The sequence below is a fragment of the Puntigrus tetrazona genome, chromosome 11 (assembly GCF_018831695.1).
Source record: "Puntigrus tetrazona isolate hp1 chromosome 11, ASM1883169v1, whole genome shotgun sequence".
In the NCBI taxonomy this organism is placed as follows: domain Eukaryota; kingdom Metazoa; phylum Chordata; class Actinopteri; order Cypriniformes; family Cyprinidae; genus Puntigrus; species Puntigrus tetrazona.
This window is the reverse complement of record NC_056709.1, coordinates 4,706,959-4,726,977: the sequence shown is the minus strand read 5'-3', so window position 1 is coordinate 4,726,977 and position 20,019 is coordinate 4,706,959. Positions and strand designations below refer to the sequence as shown.

Below are 20,019 nucleotides of genomic sequence, written 5' to 3'. Positions count from 1 at the left end.
ATGCACACACACACACACACACACTAAGTCATTTACACTATCTGACACAGCTGCGTTTAAAATTGAACTGGAAGTTAAGTGCTGGGCGTCCGGTCAGAGGAGAACTGACCCCAACTGAGTCTGTTTTCTCCCAAGGTTTTTTTTTCTCCATTCTGTACGCATGGGGTTTTGTTTCCTTGCCGCTGTCGCCTCTGGCTTGCTTGGTTGGGGACACTTAACTTCTAGTGATTTAACGTCGAATTGATTACAGAGACCGTCTCTGCAATTAATAAGAAATTGGTCACTCTCGTCATTATACATCCCTGTCATCGTACTCTTCTACATTATACTGTACAGTGCTTTGATGCAACCTGTGTTGTTAAAAGCGCTATATAAATAAAAATGATTGATTGATTGACTCACGGATTAGGAACTCGCTTGATCATTTCATCCAACAACTCTGGGAAGTGTTTGAATATCCCACTGACGGCAAAGATATATCAATCCAAATCATTAGTATTACCCAGGGCAAACGAACCGCGGCTGAGTATTCCATTGAATTCAGGACTCTAGGTTGGTTCGAAAGCTGTTTCACGGTAGTTTAAGCACCGAGCTACAGACAGAGCTAGCCTGCAAATAAGAAGATTTCTCTTTTTCTAAGTTCGTTAACTTGGCCATCAAGATTAATAACTTCTTGAGACAAACTCGTAAACATAAGATCAGAAAGGGGATCTACATAACTCACCCATACCAGCCAAAGTCAAAGCACGCCATGACGACGAACCCACACAACTTAACCTTTATAGTAGTAGAGGGAGAGGTGCGGCCAACTTCATTTTTGCTTCTACTGGGGCACTGCAGGCCATCTCAGCCTAGGGTTTCCATACAAAACCCGAACCTCACCTAGAGTGAATATAGAACACTTCTCTCTACCCAGTAACAAAATTTTCTCATTGCCTGTTAATCTCAGAACTGATTATTTATCTCTTAAATTAACAGTGATGATAGATCCAGGAGCAGCCCTGAATCTTATCGATAAAAACATTCTCACAAAATTCAACATCCCCACTCAACCATGCACCCCACCCATCAAGATCAAAGCTTTCAGTGACACCATCATTGGAGAAGAAATCACCCAGCAAACCAGAACTCTCACTCTCATTGTGGGTCTGTTTCATCAAGAATCCATCACATTATACATCATGGACTCGCCCAAACATGAAGTAATTCTGGGATTTCCCTGGCTCTCTATTCATGATCCCAACATTTCCTGAGGTGAGTTCACTAACTGGTCTACGTTCTGTAATGATCATTGCTTCCCCAGTTCTGAAATAAACACATAAAAATCCCTTTGTGCTACCACAATCTTGTATTCAGTAAAACCAAGACTACGCAACTACCACCACACTAACCCTGGGACTGTGCAATCAATCTATTGCCCAATGTCATGCTTCCTAAAAGCAAGGTTTGCCCTCTGTCCAGAATTGAAAACCAAGCAATGGAAGAATACATTACCAAAGCCCTCATTTCTGGTTTCATCCATCCCTCTACATCTCCAGCTGCTGCAGGATTCTTTTTTGTTGAAAATAATGATGGAGGATTAAGACCATGCATAGATTATAGAGGACTGCACAATGCCATGGTTAAATTTCTCTGCCCACTTCCACTAGTACCTTCTGCATTGGAACAGCTATGGGAGGCCACTATTTACACAAAACTGGACTTGAGGAGTGCTTATAATTTGATCAGGATCAAGAAAGGTGATGAGCGGAAGACCACTTTTCTCACCACCAGGGGGCACTATGAATATCTGGTTATGCTATATGGACTTGCCAACTCACCCGCCATTTTTCAATCATTCATCAATGAGATCTTTAAGGACACTATCAATCAGTTTGTGATAGCCTACATTGATGACATCTTGATATATTCCAAGACAGAGTCAGAACATATCACCCATGTTAGAACAGTCCTTTCTAAATTATTGGAGAATCAGCTCTAGGTGAAGGCAGAGAAATGCGAGTTCCATGTTAATCAAACCTTATTTCTAGGTTACCACATCAGTCATCCAGGGGACAAGATGAATGAATTAAAGGTTCAAGCAGTAACTGAATGGCCTTAACTCATTCAGAGATTCTTGGCCTTTGCTAATTTTTATTGGCGCTTCATCAGGCCTTAACTTCTCTGCTAAAAGGTAAACCTGCCAAACTAAAGTGGATCAAGGAAGCCAACCAAGCCTGTGTCTCCCTCAAGAAAAAATTCACTTCAGTCCCCATTCTGAAACACCCTTACCCTGATTTATCTTATAGCTGAGGTTGATGCTTCCGACTGCGGGATAGGAACAGTCCTCTCTCAGAGATCCGGCTCATGACCACCAGCTCAATACACCCTAACAAGCAATTTGTGCCTACCAGCCTCCGATGACAGTCTCAGCGTTTCAGCATCGTCGTTACAGGGGTTTTCATTAGCTGTTAGTTATAATCATCAAAATTAAAAGAAATAAACATTTGAAATATATCAGTCTGTGTGTAATGAATGAATATAATATACAAGTTTCACTCTTTGAATGGAATTAGTGAAATAAACTTTTTGATGATATTCTAATTATATGACCAGCACCTATATATAAATACACATAGAGAGAGCGATTTCTTTTCCACTATAAATGAATGTTTCAATATGCATTCTGATAACCCTGAAACTGCAAGCAAAAATACTTCTGTTCAGCAATATGATACGAGCAGTCAAGAATGCTGTTTTTGTGTAGTTTTTTGAGTTACAGATTCACTCAAAACAGTCATTGGTTTAGCTCCAAAAGGACTGTGTGATTCAATTTAAAACACTTGTTGCCACCTGCTGGCTGTTTTAAGTTTTAAGTATAAAATTATTTTCCAATATATTTCTATATTCAGATTTATAAATTTAAACATTAACCTCATAACATTATTTTTATTTATTTATTAATATTTTTATATTCATATTTATATTTATTTATTTACATTAATGAAGAATAGGCATGTCCTTGCAGTATCTGTATGTGGTAACTAATAAAACACATTACTTTATATGATATATAAATGTGTAGTACCTATGAAAAAATGTGGTATTATGTGGTAGCAAACAACACACATACTGTATTTGGTATATACATAATAAATATGTATTAGCAACAAGTGTGTTAATGTTAAATTGCTCTCCACAACAGTGCTTACAAAATTGGAAAGAACTTGTGATTTCTGTGTAATATTTGTGTAAAATGCTTAACTTTATTTTACAGTCCTATTTTCATATACTTATTATGCAAGTACGGGTGTATGTACCTGTTAGTTTATTTACAGAATCATTTATTAGTACTCATGTTGGTGGACCAAGGTATAAACATGCACTCACTGAGTAATTAATGGTACCTATCTACAAACTATTTTATTATTATTATTATTATTATTATTATTATTAATCTTACATATTACACTTACTTGTGATTTAATTCTGTTCTATGGGACTTCAATTCAGAGATTTAATGGTAGAAACATTTGCAATAGTTCTCTGACCTTTTGGCTGTCAGAATCACTGAAGGTCATGCCGAAATAGTCCTTTTCCAATAAGTTTAGATGTTCACACACAAGGTCCAGGAGAACCTGCCCCTTACAATGTTTCTGCAAAAATAACAAAACACAAATGTGAAAGGGGTAAAACATTCACATAAATGATGCAATTAGCAGACAGCGAAAAAAGTAAACATGTTTTATAAGATGTTTTGACTGGTTAATTTGATGATTTGATCCTAATCAGATTAATTCCATGCTCCTACCACATCAGTAAGTTGCTTATTACACATATTTTTTTACTAAAATGCATAAGCATTTATATAAAAATAAACTGTAAGGCAAGCAAAAACACATTGAAATATTTTAAAAAAGTGAAGTGTAAAAAAAGGAAATTACACTACTAAACTACATGAGTATCTTATGTTAAAGCTAATGAATTACTGACTCCATTATAATACACAAAACGTATCCATTTTCCACAAACCTTTTATCTCCTCATGCCGCTTATGTAGTTGTTCATACAACACCACTAAAATACATACATTTATTCATATATATATATATACCTGTATATATGTGTGTGTGTGTGTGTGTGTGTGTGCAGTGGTTGAACAATAAAAACTGAAACGCCTGGTTTTAGACCACAATAATTCATTAGTATGGTGTAGGGCCTCCTTTTGCAGCCAATACAGCATCTATTTGTTTTGGGAATGACAGATACAAGTCTCTGTAATTCTACGCCAGCAGAGGGTACTGACTCATCTCCACACCCTCTGCGCTCATTTCCTGTTTGCCCAGCATAAAGCCAGAGCACCTATTTCAATCACTGCAAAGTATTGCCAGTTTCACTGCCTTACCAAGCATTTCTCTCATGATTATTCTGAATGCTATCTTGTGTATGACCTTGCCTGTTTACCCTGACCATTGTCTCTTCTGATCATCCCTGTATGCTGGTAACCTGATTAGATTGATGTTTCTGATACGACCCATTGCCTGCTTTACTGTCTTTGCTATTTGGAAATACCTTGAACTTGTTTGCCGATCGGACTGCTTAACTGTTAACAAACTTCTGCCTGTTGTATTTGACCATTCTCTGTTGGACTGTCCCAATAAACGTCCGCACATGGATTCACAATCATCATCAGCATCCTCATTACAAAATACTTTGCCTTTCATGAATCCAGCGGTGGTCTCTCAGATGAGAGGTGCTTGCATATCAATGGGAGATGCTCAAGGAATATCAAGAACAACTCGATAAAAGAACATCTCACGCACTATATTCGGGCCATGCCTCCTCCCACATCGACAATGATAAGCTTTGCTCTACCTAACAACTTTGATGGTTCTGATGTGCTTTTATAATGACTTTAATGACTGGGAAAGTGATTTACTGGGCCGCTGCAGTTTGGGAGTCTGACCCACGTTTTAAAGTATCTGTGGATTATTATCTTCAGCAGCTCAGGGAGTTCAAATATCCTGCTGGGGGCAAGGATATTTTGAGTCAACTCATCGACATTACGCAAGGGAAACGTACAGCTACCGAGTTCACCATTGCATTCAGAACTCTCACTGCACAGGGTGGTTGGAATGATGTAGCTCTGAAGGCAATGTTTCAACGCGATCAACATTCTTAAATCAATGTTTTTCTGTTAAACCGGTTATGTTTTGCACTACCAGGATAGAGATCCCAGAGACCCAGAAGGACATAAAAATTTCCTCATGTTACCACAATCTCCTAGAGGTTTTCAGCAAAGTTAAAGCCACCCAACTACCTCCTCAAAGACCATGGGACTGTGCTATTGACCTACTCCCCAATGCCATGCCACCCAAGAGTAAAGTTTATCCACTGTCTCTTAATAAAAGCCAAGCTATGGAGGAGTACATTGATGAGGCTCTCAGTTTAGGTTTTATTCGATCATCTACTTCACCTGTTGGGGCTGGCTACTTCTTCCTCTGCAAGAAGGATGGAGGTCTACGACCTTGTCCTCAATGTCACCGTTAAATTCAGCTACCCTTTTCACCTTGTACCCTCTGCTCTGGAACAATTGAGAGAGGCCACCATATACACCAAACTAGACCTCAGAAGTGCTTATAATCTCATCCACATCAAGGAAGGTGACGAGTGGAAGACAGCGTTTATGACCACCAGGGGGCACTATGAGTATCTTGTTATGCTGTATTGCCTGGCCAATGCTCCAGCTGTATTCCAGTCATTCATCAATGAAATATTCAAGTATCTCCTGAATGTATGTGGTGGCTTACATTGATGATATTCTGATTTATTCCCAAACAGAGGCAGAGCACGTCAAGCATGTAAAGACCATACTTTAAAGACTTCTCTAGAAACAGCTCTATGTCAAGGTGGAGAAGCGTGAATTCCATGTTTCAAAGACTTCCTTCCTGGGCTACCATATCAGCCATCAGGGTGTCAGAATGGACGAAATCAAGGTGAAAGCAGTCACGGAATGGCCACAACCCACAACTGTCAAGGAACTCCAGTATACCATTGTTCTGACTTGAATGTGCTTTTATCAGTTTTAAAAGCAGTTTGTTGGCATTTGAAAAATGGCTAACACTTTACAATAAGTGTACGCTATTGTAGCGTCTGGCTAAGATCAAGATGCTCAATTGGTCTGTGTCTTAAAGGACCCTTTTAGCCTTTTGACATTTGCAGATAAATTACAGACCTGGACCTCATATTTACGTCTTTGTGGGTGTGAAATTGCCCATGGTTCCCCTGTTATCACAGAGATTCTAAACAGATTTGCTCTCTAGTCCCTACATCAAAGCCCCAAAAACATTCCAACGAGGAGTAACAAACCCCTGTGTCATTCACCTATGGATTCATTAGAGACGTGGTCTGGCCACACAATTGCAATACGCATCATACATACACACATAAGGACATTTTCTTTATTTTAAGCAATTATTAAACAGTTAGAAATATACCTCATATAGGTTTGTGTAGTACATATGTCCCTTTACCTTATTATCCTAATTACAACTCCTTATTTGCTTTAGTTAGACCGTAAATGCCTATATTCATGTCTATGAGCATATCTCTACTTGGATATCTTCTAGGGGGTTCTTTCTTGATATCAAAATGATCCTCTTTGGGGGGCGCTAGTGAGCACCACATGGAGTAGTCGTAGTTTGTCGAGCTCTCCTCCATTTCTTTAAATTAGTCGGTTATTTCCATAATTTTCAGGTTTCTTCAGCGCTATTATTTTGGACACTTCTTGGGGCAAGGTTACAAAATGTCTAAGCCGAAAACAGTCAAGGGGAAAAAGATGGATAAAGTTCTGAACGAGGCGCTTGCTCCGTCGCCTTCGGAGTCAGCCGAACAGGCCGCGGCAATCTCGGGAATGAGTTGCGGAGTAGACGCGGAGTCTACCAGTATTCTGTTGGCAATACAGAATATGAGCAAAACGATGACAGACCGGTTTGATCTTTTGGAGGCATCTTTGGCATCTACACAAGCAACCTTAGTGTCTCTCGGAGATAGAATCACGGAGGTGGAAAATGCTGCAGCCGATTATGATCGCCGTCTTTTCACTCGTCGAGCAGAAGTGGCTCAAAATACAGTCAGAAAATACATCCCTTCGTGAGAAATTAATTGATTTGGAGGCTCGCTCCAGGCGACAAAACATTAAAATCGTCGGCTTACCTGAGAAGATAGAAAACGGCAGGCCCACGGAATTTCTGACGGAGTTTATTCCCGATCTGCTGGGCGCTAGTAACTTTTCTAAACCACTTGAGGTGGATCGGGCTCATCGGCTGGGAGGCAGTCACCTGGAGAAAACGCGCGCCGCGTGTGATGATAGCCAAGATTCATCACTTTAAAATGAAGGAAAAAATACTTGAGCTGGCTCGACAACAGTTCCCTCTGTGTTATAAGGAAAGGCCGATACACATTTTTCCGGATCTTCCCGCCGAAATAATGAAACAGCGCCAGGCATTTCAGGATGTCAGGAAACAACTTCGAGATGCCGGGGTGAGGAGCGGGTTCATTTACCCTGCAAGACTGCGTTTTCTTCGCACGGTACCACTGATGAGGTGTTTTCTCTCTCCGAGGAAGCGGTGACCTTTATTGGAACGCTGTCTCAAAACCGCTAAAGACATGTGTTGATATCCTTTGTTTGGGTATGTAGGTGACTTTTCTCAGCAGCGCTATTTAGACTGGAACATTTAGATGACCGCTTGTTTTGTTCTTGAGTTCTTTACATAAGCATGGAGTGGGAGCTACACGACCGAAGTTCCACTGTTCCGATGGTCCGGCAACCCCTTAGTGATTTTTTGGGATGTGTATTCTCACTTTGTTTGGGAAAGTGGGATGGGGGCTGGGGGGTAATGTTCTTTTTTGGTTATTATTTTTCTCTTAATTCTTTTTTTTACTTCAAATGTTTTAAAAGGGCGGCAGGCATATACACTGTTCAATTTTATTTGTGGTATGACTTCTAGGTTACCTTCTAAGGGCAACAGCATTACTTTTACCAGCTGGAACGTGCGAGGTATGGGTCATGTGGTTAAGCGTGCTAAGGTATTTTCACATCTGAAATCCTTGTCTGCAGATGTTATATATTTACAGGAAACACATATTAGGCCCACAAAGGAGAAGATGCTCAAATGCAGCTGGGCAGGCCATATTTTTCAGTCCGTGTTTTCCAGTAAGGCTAGAGGAGTTGCAATTTTAATTCGCAAGACAGTTCCATTCAGACATATTTCTACCCTGAGTGACCCAAATGGTCGATATATTTTGGTAACGGGTTATATTTATTCATTTCATGTCACACTTCTAAATGTCTATGGGCCCAATTTTGACGATCCATCTTTCTTCACCAAAATATTTAACCTATTGTCTGATTTTACTGATTCGCATGTAATTATAGGTGGGGATTTTAATTGTGTGCTTGACAACATTTTGGACAGGTCAACCCAGGTAAGCCAGTTGCCTTCTGCCTCCATGGTTTTGAATGACCTAATGTCCTCCATGAACCTGGTCGATATATGGAGGCTGCTACATCCTCAGGTAGAGACTACTCTTTTTTTCACAAAGACACAAGACTTTTTCCAGAATCGATTATTTTTTATTAGACTCTAAACTTATATCAAATGTGGTCACCTCAGATTATCACAACATTTTAATCTCTGATCACGCACCAACTTCAGTTATTTTTGATTTTGGCCATAAGACTAAACCATATTGCTGGCGTTTTCCCTGCTTTACTCTCTGATGCGACATTTACCCAGTTTATATCTAACAAGATATCAGAATTTTTAGAGATTAATGATAATGCTGAGGTCACTGATTCCATCCTTTGGGAAACCCTTAAGGTGGTGATTAGGGGCCATATTATTTCTTTTGAGTCCTCAGCCAGGCGAGACAAACGTAGGCGCGTCTCCTAGAAATAGAAGAAGAACTATCTAATTTAGAGCCCTCTTATAGAAACTCTTCTAACCCTTCTACACTACAAGCCATTCTAAAATTGAAATATGAATATAATACTATTTTATCTGAGCAGGTATGGGATCAGCTGTTAAGGGTGAGACAAAAATACTTTGAGCTGGGAGATAAGCCTCATAAATTGCTGTCTCGACAACTGAGAGGTTTACAAGCCAATAAATCTATACACAAAATTAAATCAAAATCAGGTGATGTAATTGTTGATCCAAAAGGCATAAATGATTGTTTTAAACAATATTATGAAGAATTGTATTCATCAAAGGCAGGGGGAAATGTTTCTGATTGGCTGAGCTCTGTGAATCTTCCTAAGCTGAGTGACGCTGCCTCTGAGGCCCTGAATTCGGATGTTACGTCCCAAGAGATTGTTGATGCTATAAAGTCCTTCCCCAATGGCAAAGCAGCGGGACCTGATGGTTTCGGTATTGAATTATATAAAAAATATTCTGAGAAGCTGGCCCCCCTTCTATTGAGGATGTTCACGCATTCCCTAGAGACTCAAAAATTTCCTGTAACATTATATAATGCTAATATCTCATTAATACTGAAAGAGGGTAGGGATGGAACTGAGCCTTCATCTTATCGACCTATTGCGTTACTTAATTCTGATATCAAAATCTTTACCAAAATATTAGCTAATAGAGTAAATAAACATATTTCATCCATTATACATGCAGATCAAACAGGTTTTGTCCCCAATAGATTTTCATTTTTTAACGTTAGAAGATTAATGCACATAATGTATAGCAAATATCCAAAAGGTTCTAAAGTGGCTGCTCTGTGTTTAGATGCAGAAAAGGCCTTTGATCAATTAGAATGGCCCTACATGCTAAACGTTTTAGAGGGATTTGGGTTTGGGAGTCGTTTTGTGTCATGGATTAAAACATTATATGCCCATCCATCCTCTTCTGTTCTTACAAATCAGGAAAAATCGAAGCCATTTTTACTACATCGTGGCACGCGACAGGGGTGTCCCCTCAGCCCTTTACTTTTTGCAGTAGCAATTGAACCCCTAGCGATTAATATTAGAAATCATCCATCTATCAAACCTGTAAGACTGGGGAATGTGGACCACTACATCTCATTGTATGCTGATGATATTGCCCTCTTTTTGTCTGATCCTGAACAGTCAGTCCCAATATTATTGGACCTTATAAAATCTTTTGGTACAGTCTCAGGATACACAATTAATTGGCAAAAGAGTGAATTTATGTCTTTAAATGCTAATCTTGATACAGAATTTTTAGAAAATCTCCCTTTCAAAATTACAGATAAACTTAAATATCTTGGTGTTACTCTGCCCAAAAATCCCAAATTAATCTTTAAATTGAATTTCTTACAGAAATTGGAAAACTTAAAATCGGACATTAGTAAATGGAGGACTCTTCCTCTCTCTATGGTAGGTCGTATAAATGCTGTTAAAATGTTGTCTCTACCTAGATTCTTGTATCTATTTCAGAATTTACCTATTTTTTTGACAAAAGCCTTTTTCAAATCACTAGATTCAGTAATTTTACCCTTTATTTGGAGTTTCAAAGCTCACAGAATATCAAAAAAACATTTACAGAAGCCTAGAGAGATGGGTGGGCTGGGGCTACCTTGCTTTTTACACTATTACTGGGCAGCAAATGCAAGGGCTCTTGTTTACTGGCAGGAGGATTATAGTATGGAGATCTCAGTTGATACCCCCCCCTGGATTGCAATTGAGAGAAGTGGTGTTGGGAACAGTTCCCTCCCAGCGCTTCTTTTCTCAGCCCCTGGACTTCCACCTGTAAAGGTGGATAATCTTATTGTCTCGAACTGCCTGAAAATATGGCACCAAATAAAGAAGAATTGTAAATTGCCTGATACTGCAGTCTTTTCCCCGGTGTATCGCAACCATGCATTTCCCCCCTCCTTATTGGATTCAACATTCGGCATATGGAGGCAGAATGGCATTGTTACTTTGGAGGACCTGTATATAAATAAACATTTTGCATCTTTTTCCCAATTAGCAGACAAATTTTCTCTCCCTAAAACACACTTCTTTCGGTACTTGCAGATTAGGAACTATGTACGCCATGCAGTGCCTAATTTTGAAACTCTCCCAGAGGAAAGAAGAATTTATAGGCTGATGTTAGTCCCGCCTGATTCCAAACATTTGGTTTCTGACTTTGTGAATGCACTTTCTAATGAAAGTAGTTGCTCCACACTCTCCCTTAAAAATGCTTGGGAGGAGGAATTGGGTATAGAAATAGGACCTGAGATCTGGGAGGAGAGCCTTAGCAGGATTCGCTCTTGTTCCATTAACTCTAGGCATCAGTTAATTCAATTTAAAGTGATGCACAGATTGCATTATTCAAAGTCTAAACTGCACAGAATTTTCCCCACTATTTCTTCTACATGTGATCGGTGTAAGTCTGCAGAAGGCTCTCTTACCCATCTTTTCTGGACTTGTCCTAAGCTCTATAATTTTTGGTGTGACATTTTCAAATGGTTTTCTGAAATGTATGGTTTTGTGTTGGAGCCTGACCCAGAGATTGCACTATTCGGACATTCTCTTTCTTTAATGGACCATAATGACTCTGTACAAAACACTGTTATTTATGGAATGATTATTGCTAAGAGTATAATTCTACGACTTTGGAAGTCCGAGGATATCCTCAGTTCAAGACTTGGTTAAGCTCTCTTACAGGAATACTGCACATGGAGAGAGTTCGGTTTGGAATTGCAGGCAACATAGATAAATTTTATAACATATGGCAGCCATTTTTGGATCATCTTGCTCAATTTAATAGTGAAAATGACCAGTGATATTGAATTGCAGCATGCTGTTAGCTCTTGTGAAGTGTTTTGTGTTGGAATGTGTATAATACTACATCTGTCCCAATGCCCTAATTGTTATTGTAATTTTTTTTTTTTTTTTTTTTTTTTTTTTTTTTTTTTTTTTTTTTTTTTTTTTAAGAGGAGGGGGAGGGGGTTTCTTGTCTTTTTTTGTTTTTGTTTTTTTTGTTTTTGTTTTTGTTGTAAAATTAAAAATTCGAATAAAAATACTATTTAAAAAAAAAAAAAAATGATCCTCTTTTTATCCTCTGTCACATCTCTGGACTTTATTATTGTTTTTTTTTGTCTCTCAGAGCCACGTGCTATCTGTGCCCTGCCTTCCCTTTGTGTTTAATTGTGTAATTGTCTTCAGCCGTGTCTCGTTAATTTAGTTAATTTCCCTGTGTATTTAAGCCTTGTGTTTTGTGTGCACGTTGGCGGATCATCAATGTTACAATGTTTCAAAGTTACTCTATGTTTTGTTCCCGAGCTCTTTTTCGTGGTTTTTGTTCTGCCTGCCTTTGTATATTTATTTTGCCCCTTTTTTTGCCAGTTTTTGGATTAAATCTATTTAAGTTCATTTTTCGCGTCTCGATTTCTCCTTCTCTCTCTCCCGAGAAACCACAGAAACGTGACAGGATGATCCGACCATAAAAGTGAAGCGGCATATTTCCCCTTTTGTTTTTTGGGGTTTTTTTTGCCATGGATTCCCCCTACAACGACCCAAATTTCCTCATCCTCCTGCTGGAGCAGGAGGATCGCTCTCTCGAGGGCTACACTAAGGACTTCCTCGCCCTCGCGAACGACTCGCGCTTCCCGGACAGCTTCCTGTGCTCGATCCACTTCCGAGGACTAAACACCACCACACGAGCGAAGCTGTCCGGGAATGGCCCTCGAGAGAGCGTCGCCGCTTACATCGAGTGGGTGCTGGTGTCGTGCAATTCACCGATGACTGTTGCGCTGGAGGACAACGACACCAGCCCCACTCCAGATCCAGAACCCAGCCCATCATCTCCCCGCGTCGCGGAGTCCAAACCTGTGCCTACGGAGGGCGCAGTTGCCGAGTCTAGGACGACCACGAAACCATCGCTGAGGAGAGCAACAGAGCCGTGGAGCGCCACCGGACCCGAGCCGACTGCGACAGACCAGGTGCGTGAGCCGGCAACAGAGCTCGCTGAGGTGGAGACAGCCGACGGCAATGAGAGCGCGGAGTGGAGCTCCGCCCACTGCACATCGGCTGAGGATGAGCTGATCATCCACCTGGGGCTGCTGGATCTGCAAGAGGAACTGGATGATGTGGACTTAGACTGGGCACCTCCCGTGTATCCTGAGTTCCTGGTCCCGCCCAGCTGTCCTGTAAGCCCGCTGGTCCCGCCCAGCCGTCCTGTAAGCCCGCTGGTCCCACCCAGCCGTCCTGTAAGCCCGCTGGTCCCGCCCAGCCGTCCTGTTAGCCCGCTGGTCCCGCCCAGCCGTCCTGTTAGTCCGCTGGTCCCGCCCAGCCGTCCTGTATGCCTGCCTCAAGAGCGCACCCTAGAGACTGTTCCAGTGCCCGCGCTCCTTTCTCCCTCCGGCTCCACATCAGTCCTCTGTCGCTCTGGCTCCGCCGCGCCCTTCTTCTTTCCCCGTCTCGCATTGGTCGGCGAAGCCTACGGCGTCGCCTAGGACCTCCAGCGCCTCGACATCACCCTGGCTCTTTGGCTCTCCGCATCGGCCTCAGTCTCCTCCGCCGCCATCGGTCGGACCCATGGAGTCGATGGCCGCTCCTCCTCCATGGCTCCTCCCTCCGTCGGCGCCACCATGGACCATCATGGCTGGGCTCTGGATCTCCTCCTGCTCCGGACTCCTCCTGTGTCCTCCCTCCTTCTGTGCCCCCTGACTCCTGTCTGCTTACCCCCCCTGGGGGCCATCCTCCACCAAAACCTCCTCCCAAGATCCGGTATCCCCAATTTCGAGTCGTTTTGTTTGCTTTTTTTGATGTTACTTTAGGTGCGAGGACGCACCTTCCGGGAGGGGGGCATTCTGTCACATCTCTGGACTTTATTAATGTTTTTTTTTTTTGTCTCGAGCCACGTGCTATCTGTGCCCTGCCTTCCCTTTGTGTTTAATTGTGTAATTGTCTTCAGCCGTGTCTCGTTAATTTAGTTAATTTCCTGTGCATTTAAGCCCTGTGTTTTGTGTGCACGTTGTCGGATCATCAATGTTACAACGCTCCATCGTTACCCTATGTTTTGTTCCCAAGCTCTTTTCATGGTTTTTGTTCTGCCTGCCTTTGTATATTTATTTTGCCCTTGTTGGATTAAATCTATTTAAGTTTATTTCGAGTCTCGAGCGCTCCTTCTCCCGAGAAACCATGGAAACGTGACACCCTCAAATGATGATTTAACGTATCATCACTAGTTAATTGATGTGAAATACTGCCATTCTTCTTCTCTCTATCTTTCTTCCTTACTTTCCTGTATCTTAAGTATATGTGTTTTGTTAATGTGTTGTATGTCTATAGCTTGTTGTTTAAATCCCTTATATTCACAATTAATTGTCTCTGAGTGCTGCTCACAATTTGAAGTCACTGAATGTTGACCCTTGCTACATGCTAAATTACTGCTAGTACTGCAGAGTAGGAAAGCTATTCTTCCTTAACCAGGAATATAACCTTTCCTAGAATTGACAAATAATAATGTCTACTCAGTGGACGAACAGATCAGATAATTGTGTTAATTCTGCAACAGTTAATTCTAAAATATAATCTAAATATTTATTATTAATTATACCTGGCTATAATTGATTATAAATATTCCCCCTTATGAGCTAATTCATTACACTATGAATCATTAGGTAATCATTAGTAAATTGTCAGTACATGCTTTTATAAAGCATTGTTCCAACATTTTTGTTATGTAACATTTTGTGTGTTTCAGGTTGTGGAGTATGCATGACAAAAGTGTTCGTGGATTTTGAAATATGTAGTCATTGCATGCATTTTGTCTGAATGCAATGAAAAATGATTCACAGTTAAGACTGCATCACATTTGAAAATTTGGCTTCAGTATTGAACAATGCTTGTAAGCAATTGAAAAAAACTGTAAGCTAAGTCAGACCTAGTTAGATACTTTATACTAGATACTTAATTACTATGTAATTGCACAATGTACTTATTGTGTTCTTACTGTTTTGCTATTGAGGTGGATACCGTAAGGTTAAGTAAAAGTACAATGTAAAATATATATGTACACAATAAGTGCACTGTACCAAATTATTAATCTAAATGTAAGTATATTATATCTAAGGCCACCTAATACAAAGTGGGACCAACATTTTTAAGCTAAATTAGGAGCTCTGAAAGAATTCTTAGAATATTTAACAATACGGACCCTGATCTCATGATTTCATTGTAGTTGCACATATTTTCATTACACATAATCACACAACACTAAGATCTTTCAACTTAGTACTTTTAAAGGTCCCATGGCATGAAAATGTCACTTTATGAGTTTTTTTAACATTAATGAGCTAGCCTGCCTATGGTCCCTGGATATCCTGCTTCCCCTTTGGGCTATCTGAGCTTTCATTTTCTCAATTCTGGAAACTTCTCTTTATGTCGTCATACAAGGAAAGTTTACCTCCCCTTTCTCTATTGTACACTCACAAGGACAGATGATCTGACAGGATTGTTATTATGAGGTGAATCAGATCTCATCAGTCAACAAATTTTACAGCTACTTTATTATTCCAGCTAACGTTATTAGTCACTAGTCCAGCTAATCAAAACATTGCATATACAATAACACATGATTATATAACAATCGTCAATTTGTCATTTTACACACATGTACGCAGACACTATTGTGAGATGCAATAAAACTTTAGATGCGCCCATAACAACAAAAGACAATACTTCATTGAATCTTTTCTGATAAGAAGTGCACAAACTCAAAAATTTTTGATGACCATTTCTGTCCAGTCTGCTTGTTTCATAGTGTTTTACCACAGCTGTACTACGTCGATTCTGGCATCCAACATCAAAGATATTTTAAGATCCTTTTGTAGCCGAATCTGCATTGTTTTGAAAAAGCCACCTCATTCTTCTCTTGTTTTGCATCCAGCTAGCACTGACACAATTGTGACTTTGTTACATTTGATTGGCCGTCATCATTTCCTTCATCCCCGAACCCATCACCTGGTCACGATCCCAATCACTGGAATTCTAACCTGTAGCCACTCACCTGCTTCCCTATAAAACACACTTTCACCCTTCCTTCCACGGCTGATCATGAGGTTACATACCCCAAACTCTGGTCATCATCCAGCCTGTCTGACTGCCTATCTGCTCATTCTGTCTGCCTGCCGGAAGGCGCCTGTCTCTCAATGATTGTCCTGATTCTGAGTTTGAGCAACCTGCTTATATTTGTGTTCGGCTTCATGCCTCCTAAGTTGTTCTATTAAAAGACTTACCGTGTTGGAAACTATTCAGTGTCTGTCTCATTGACCAGATCGTGACAGATTAACAGAGAAGTAAAGGAGAAGGATTTAAGGATGGGACAACGGCCTGGTGCAACACTGTACACCCACTCTTTCCCTACAAATTTGCTGTCTCCACACTGAAACCATCATCCTGCTGGTCCTGGAGGATGCCACAGTGGATATTATACTGAGTCACCCCTGGCTCCATCCACATCTCCTGCCGCGTCCAGCTTCTTTTTTGTGGCCAAGAAGGATGGAGGACTGACCCTGTATAGACTATCGCATTCTCCCACTGCACTGGAGGAACTGCGTGAAGCAGTATGTAACTGACCCATTCCTACTTCCATAAAACAGTTACAAAAGTTCCTAGGATTCGCTAATTTCTACCATCGGTTCATTGCCAAATATAGTCAGATCTCTGCACCACTCACCTCCCTTCTTGAACATAACGCAAAGACAATAAACTGGAACCCTGATGCCGAGAAAGCCTTTACCCTTCTGAAATCCACTCTCTGCTCGGCTCCAGCTCTCTCTCATCCCGATCCTAACCAACCCTTTGTAGCTGAAGTGGACGCGGAAACTGGTGTGGTCCTGTCCCAGTGGAAAGGTGAGCCTCCTGTACTCTATCCATGCGCCTACTTCTCAAGGACACTGTCCCTGGCGGAGCAGAACTATGATGTAGGTTACCAAAAGCTCCTGGTGATCAAGGCCTTAGAGGAATGGCGTCATTGACTGGAGGGGGCAAAACATCCATTCCAAGTGATTACTGACCATAAAAATCTACAGTATCTCAGAGAAGCCAAACGCCTAAACCCCCGTCAGGCAAGATGGGCCTTTAAAATTTCCTATAGACCCGGTCATAAGAATCTCCCGCCTACACCAACCAGATCCAATCCCTGAAGAATCCAAACCCACAACGTTCCTTGCTCCCATCCAATGGTCCATCAATGACCAAATACTCAAAGCAACTCAAACTGAGCCTGCTCCACCGGGAGGTCCAGAAAGGGAAACTGTACGCTCCATCCACAATTCGGTTTACCCTTCTGGATTCAGTCCACACCTCTCCGGGAACTAGGCACCCAGGTAGCTACCGAACCCTCTCACTCCTCCAAAATAGCTACTGGTGGCCCAATATGGCCCGGGATGTCGGCCGATACATCAAGGGTTGTTCTGTCTGCACCATCACCTCCACTCCTCACTGCCTACATGAAGGTAAACTCCTCCCTTTACCCATTCCATGTTGCCCATGGTCCCATCTGGGCATAGACTTTGCCAACGACCTCCCTCCATCCAACAGATTCACATGCATCCAGGTAGTAGTAGATCGCTTCTCTAAATCTTGCAAGCTGATTCCCCTGCATGGATTACCAACTGTTATGGAGACGGCGGAGGCTCTGTTTCACAATGTCTTTCGGCACTTCGGCCTCCCCGAAGATATCGTATCAGACAGGGAACCACAGTTTACCTCAAGAGTATGGAAAAGCTTATTTTGCCTCCTAGGCATTTCAGTCAGCCTATCCTCCGGCTATCATCCACAGACAAACGGCCAAGCGGAAAGTACAATCCAGGAGATCGGTCTATATCAGTATATAACCCCTTGTGATTGAAAAATCTGGTTTTGAAAGAATGACTAGTGTGATCAGTTTAAAGTTTTGTACTAAGAGGTTTGAAAATGTACATCTTACTTATGAAAATACCAAAACAATAAACAAAATGTAATATACAGTCTCTACCATGATAAAGACTGTAGTGGACTCATTCCAGGGTCCAGATTATTACGGAGCTCCTCTCCGACCACTATAATGGACAAAGATCTGCTAAATTTTGATAGGATCTAGGTGGACTAACATAAGCAAACTTTCCAACTCCATCAGGTAAAGATGCCAGGACAACAGCCAGACACCTCTTAAAGGACAAGAAGACGACCTTTGGTAAAAAGCCCAGGAATTAAAGCACTTCTCATTGGTCAAAATGCAGTTTCTGTCCTTTACCCAACAACAGACTGATTGCTAAGGTTTTGGCCTGTGAACAACATAAATATTCCTTTTGGACCTCTGGATGTAGCAGCAGTGGGTGAAACAAAGAGAGATCACAAAGAGCCACCAAATCCATTAATATCTATTTTATCAAACCTTAAACTGGTGAAACTATAACACACATCTTATACTTCTTCAGAGAAATAAGTATTCTCAGTGACAGCAATGTGTAGTGCAACATCTTACACAAAGAACTACACAAACAAATTCATCATGCTTGGACTTAAAGTGTTCGCAACACTGCCAAATGTATTCTGTTTGTGGTTTGGAAAGTGAGAGAAAGTTTAGTGACACTTTACTGACTTTGTGTTGTGGACTATGCAAATAAGTTCCATAGAGGGAAAGAACGGTGGGCCACACCTTATCCCCTGCTCTAATCACAGCATGGAAATGGAGATTGCAATCTCCTCCTCATTGGAGTTAAAGGTACCCTTCCAAAAGACATTAACAGATACATTAAGGCCTGCAACAGAGCATCTAGTACATAGACACTGTCCCATTAGGGAAAAGGCAACCAGGCCCTGAGTCTCCAACTTCGTACGGCCACATTCTGAGCCTTAAGCTGGCGAGGAAAAACTTTATTCAGAGTCTTTGTCCAGCAAGACAGCAACAGATACTGCACATTCTGAGTCTCCATCCTAAAGAGACAAAGCAGATCAACCAAATTCTCCAAGTTTCTAACCCAGAGAGGCAGAAGACACACAACATGTGCAACCGATGCTCCGATGAGCAAACCTTGACTCCAAGACACCTTTCCTTTTGTGTTCCAGGCAAGGACCTTCTGCACCTGCAATATCTTTGTGTTCGTGATGACAGAGAATGTAACTATCACTTATCCAAACCTCTTCCGGAGACCATTGTTGTGTATATCAGTATATGATTTTCTAATTTTCATCAGAAATTATATAGGTGATTCGGATTGGGATATATAGGGTTCACCTATATATACTGCGCATGTGCATCAACTGGTTCTAAGGGAACCTGAGTCGGAACCGGAGTGATGCAACGGATTTACCAACCAACGATTGGCTCTTTAATTTAGAAGGCATGACTTTCCTGCCATATTTAATATTTAATATAATTTTTCCAAAATTGAGTGAATACAAAAAAAAAGTTGATTTATGAGTTTCTTAAGGGTTCTTTAGTGCATAGCATATGCATAATCTTGAATCTTGAATCATAGCATAAACATAAAGATAACTGTTATGCATACACCACTGAAATGCTTTCACTTACCTCAACATTCTCTTCATAAATAGAACTGTCCAAAAGTGTGATTTTAAAGGAAACGGTCTTGGATTGCTTAGAGCCTTTCTGAGGGGATCTTGGGCTCTTGTTGGATGTTGTTTTGTCCGATGCATCATGTACCTCTCCAGGGTCATCATGAGGCTTGACATCCTATAATCAGTATATTATCAGTTTATCTTACATTATATCAGTTTATATTACATTATATTTAAGGGTTCAAGCTCATATTATTATTTTTCTGCAGTAAAACTGATCGTGCAGCCTAAACCGTAAAACCTTAGATCATAGAGCTCATAGAGCTTTGGGGAGAGGATGACAAAGTCTAAAGATGGCTCTACAGCGCAAAAATACAAACATTTCACACATTTTTGGCCCTAACTGGTACACAGTTTGTCATAAACTCAACAATTTTACATTGTTGCAATCCTTGGGAAAGCGCGAACAAAAGTGTACTGAGATTTTTCTAGGATGCACCACTTTCACAATA

General features: G+C 41.0%; 1 protein-coding gene and 1 long non-coding RNA gene across 18 annotated transcripts in view; both read right to left on the bottom strand.

Moving 5' to 3' along the window:
- LOC122354128 (band 4.1-like protein 1) overlaps window positions 1-20,019 on the bottom strand; it is a 150,167-nt gene that overhangs the window by 70,494 nt on the left and 59,654 nt on the right. For 14 of the 17 annotated variants that reach the window (XM_043252168.1, XM_043252169.1, XM_043252173.1 and 11 more), the window contains 2 exons: window positions 19,521-19,682; window positions 3,531-3,635 (listed from right to left, as the gene is read on the bottom strand). The exons of 1 other annotated variant lie outside the window; for it this stretch is intronic. In XM_043252168.1, coding sequence (XP_043108103.1) covers window positions 3,531-3,635; window positions 19,521-19,682 — 267 coding nt within the window. The remainder of the gene's footprint in view (window positions 1-3,530; window positions 3,636-19,520; window positions 19,683-20,019) is intronic. 2 more of the 17 variants (XM_043252174.1, XM_043252170.1) reach the window with 2 other exon arrangements.
- LOC122354131 lies at window positions 12,497-12,908 on the bottom strand. The gene is made up of 2 exons (XR_006252087.1): window positions 12,777-12,908; window positions 12,497-12,717 (listed from the first exon to the last, which is right to left on the bottom strand). It is a non-coding gene; the product is annotated as an uncharacterized LOC122354131 (long non-coding RNA).